Here is a 3,590-nt window from a genome sequence, read left to right as displayed (position 1 = left end):
AATTTGCCTAAGTGCCTTAAATAGTTGTGTCTCTACTTTTGTCTTTATCAATTCACGGTAAAAATAAAGTTCAATACTTGATGAAGTCAGAATTCGTGATTATAGAGAATTAAAACAGAGAGAGCGTCACATTCACAGATGAATAAACATTTATCAGCGGTTATTCTGACAGCGAGAGGGGACCTGGCGATTCTTTGTTATTGCAGAGGAAGCATCATTTTGCGGTCTTTTACCATCTGCAGCAGTACATTAAAAACCTACAACACTGTTTTAAAGACTATTCCTTCAGAGCGCTTCAATCCTGTCAGAACAGGGAGTTTTCTCTAAGGAAATATTATTCTCTGTGCGTTAGGCCTGGGGTAGACATTAGGATTGTTCTGTAATACTGAGGAAATCAAGTTGTTACAGCATTGACTTATAAAGATCTAAAAATAATATTTTTTCTCTTTAGTCAACAAAAATTAAACTAAAATACTATTTTAAAAGTCAGACAACACGATGTAGTAAGGAAGCAGTTAAAATAAAATAAAAATGGTAGTTCCAGAAAAGCAAACAGATTTTAAATATGTATTTATTTGTGATGTAATATATATGTTGTTTGTCTCAGAATGGGATCGGTGAACGGTCCGGCGATATGTGTGGCCCTCGGGGTCATCGGGCTGCTCGGGGTCATCCTTTGTTCTGCCCTCCCTCTCTGGAAAGTGTCACAGGTAACCATATATATCGTTATTCAGGGACCATCAAAAATGTTTTCTATGGTTTGAATGATCAGAATAGTTACGTTTAATTAGCTGCCTTTTTTTTTATCTAACTATTATTGTACCTGACGGTATCAGTGGCCGTTCTAGACCAGATTCACCAGGGGGGCCAAGGTGGGGCCAGTGTTTTTTCATAGGCGCACAGAACAAAAGAATGAAACAATAAAACTGCAATAATTAATGATTTAATAATATTAGGTGAGCCACTTGTGGCTCTGGAACTGCAGGTTTCAGACCCCTGAATTAGCAGATGGAAACTGTGATCCCAGCTCAATACGGCTGAAGCTAAACGTGAAACAGCTTAATTTTTAAATCCTTGTTAGAGTAAAACTGTATAGATAAAAATAAAAAATATGATTGGTCAAAGTGACCAATCAGTTATGATTACTTTCTCAGTGCATATAATCGTAAGACTTGTATTTAATGCTAAGTCTTCAGTCCAGGGGTTATAACAGGGGCCAGGACCATTTCTACAGAGGCACAGGCCCCTTTTGGCCCCCGTCTAGAACCGCCCCTGGATGGTATAAATACTTTATTTAGACCTTAGGAGTAAGTTTGTGTTAGCTTAATATACATTTGTGGGGTGAATTAAGAATTATGAGACTACCGCCCCCTGTTGGCGTGTCACTTCTCTGATGTCCTCAATTTCTATGACTCAACTGTTATCTTCCCAGTAACTGCTTTCAGCAGCTCCAGCAATCTGTAGTTTGCAGTTTTCAATGCATATATTAATACTTGCAGATTTTATTGGAACAAAAAAAAAGTTATTTTGTTTAATAAATGGCACAATATCTTTTCATGATTCACATTCAGATTTTTTAATTGGCTTTTTAAATCGCATGACTTGGGTCAAACATATTGCTGTCCTTCCACAAAGCTCCAAATAATAACTGGCTGGTACCGCTGGTTTCTATGGGGCTTTGTGATGACCACTCTAAAACACTGACTTTGTTGTGTTTAAGCCAGTTGTAAAATAATTTAGTGCTGTGTTTTGGTCAATTGTCAGTTTGAAAGATCCCTTTGTGATCAAGCATTAAGGTCCTGTCTCGGGATGCTGCTTCAGTGTTTCCATTTACTGTACTTTTCTCACGATGCCGTCTATTTTGTGCACCAGACATAACAATGTTTATTGAGTTAAACCTCTCACTTTTAAGAAAATTTAAAAGCATTTTCCCAAAAATCTTTCCCGTTATTCTTGCACTCAGTAAACAGAAATGCATTTTCTTATTCTGTCTGATTTAATGTCATGCAGTGAAAATGAAAAGTTATCTGCCTCTGTCTCTGTCTATGTAGGGACGTCATGAAGGCCTTTGGGTGGATTGTGTGAAGAAAGATAGCATGCACCAGTGCAAGGTGTATGAGTCCAAGGTATCCCCTGACCTGCAGGCCGCCCAGATCATGATCATCATCAGCTGCATGCTCGGTGCACTCAGCGTCCTCGTCCTGTCCTGTGGTGCCAACCTCACAACGTGTGTGCAGAACCAAGACGCCATGCCCAGAATGCGCCTGGTGGCCGGGGTGGGCCTGCTGCTGGGCGGCCTGCTGGTGATCATCCCGGTCAGCTGGTCGGCTCGTGTTGCTGTGACAGGAAAAGAATCCCAAAAGAGAGAGATGGGAGCGTCCATCTACATCGGCTGGGCAGCTGGCGTGCTGATGATCCTGGCTGGAGGTCTGCTCTGCTGGTTCAACAGACCCAAATCCAAAGCTTAGGCTGAACTGGCAAGTACACAAAAAAAAAAAAAAAACACGTACAGATGCTTCATGTAAGGGACTGATGTTTAATGGATGGGTAAATGAAGGTTTACGTCGCTAAAAACTGGTAGATAACGAGATTGTTTTAAGATAAGATAAGAATTCATTTATTGTCCTGCAATGTTAAAATTAGGGTGTAACACAGTTATACACAGTTTTTAGTGATGAGAAAAAAAGAAACAGTAAAAGAAAAAAGCAAAACAGTCTAAATTATCTCTAAAGAGGCACAGAGAGTAGAAGATTAGGGTAAATACCAGAGTAAATATTGACCAAAGAAAAATAAATTATTTAATAGTTGAAACACAAACGCCAGCCTATTTACCTAACACACGATAATAGAATATGCAATATTTCCATAACGTATGATAACGTACGAAGCTTTGTACAACATGCAATGTGTATGTTAGGTCCTAGTTAAGGCGTGTGCAAGTTATCTTAGATTTTAGGAACAGTGTAAACAATTAATGATTGGACCTGTGCACAATTAGTATGATTTAAACAGATATTATGTGTGTTGGGAGATAATTAAGCCTGACTGCAGTGGGGAAGGATGCAGCAGTCTGTCACTGAAACAGCTCTGCAGCTCTGCAGCTCTGCAGCTCTGCAGCTCTGCAGCTCTGCAGCTCTGCAGCTCTGCAGCTCTGCAGCTCTGCAGCAGCTCCATGCATTTTCCTCACACTCCTTCTGTCTCCACCTGCACTGGATCCAAAGGGCAGCCCATGTTTTAACAAAATATGTGAATATTTTATGCTAATTATGACTGGATCAATTACTTACTTCCATATTTCTACTGTAATTTTTTTTATTTCCACCATTTTGTAAGCTGAGTGTTTTTCTTTTGTTTGTTTGTGCCATTTAAGCTAAACTGTTGAATTTCTTTTATTATTCATGGATAATAAAGGGAAAAGGTTTGACTTTGAAAACACATGACAAGTAGAAAATAAATATTAAGATACAGAAATTGTCTATATAAACAGGAAAATTAGATATCACAGTGATGTAATATTTCAAGATAACAACTACCCCCCAAAAATATTTAGTTTACTTATTTTATGCTTCTGTCATTTCTTTTATGATTTC

The 3,590-nt window shown here is 38.7% G+C and overlaps 1 protein-coding gene across 1 annotated transcript; it reads left to right on the top strand.

Annotated features, from left to right (window-relative positions):
* Positions 1-611: 611 nt before the first annotated feature.
* On the top strand, positions 612-3,104 carry LOC118566357 (claudin-3-like). The gene is made up of 2 exons (XM_036148170.1): positions 612-710; positions 2,052-3,104. The coding sequence occupies exon 2, from the start codon at positions 2,097-2,099 to the stop codon at positions 2,466-2,468; it is 372 nt and encodes a 123-aa protein (XP_036004063.1). The 5' UTR covers positions 612-710; positions 2,052-2,096; the 3' UTR covers positions 2,469-3,104.
* The last annotated feature ends 486 nt before the right edge of the window (positions 3,105-3,590 follow it).

Source organism: Fundulus heteroclitus, chromosome 16 (genome assembly GCF_011125445.2).
Source record: "Fundulus heteroclitus isolate FHET01 chromosome 16, MU-UCD_Fhet_4.1, whole genome shotgun sequence".
Taxonomy (NCBI): Eukaryota; Metazoa; Chordata; class Actinopteri; order Cyprinodontiformes; family Fundulidae; genus Fundulus; species Fundulus heteroclitus.
The sequence above is the reverse complement of the archived record's forward strand: the minus strand, read 5'-3'. Positions and strand labels throughout refer to the sequence as shown.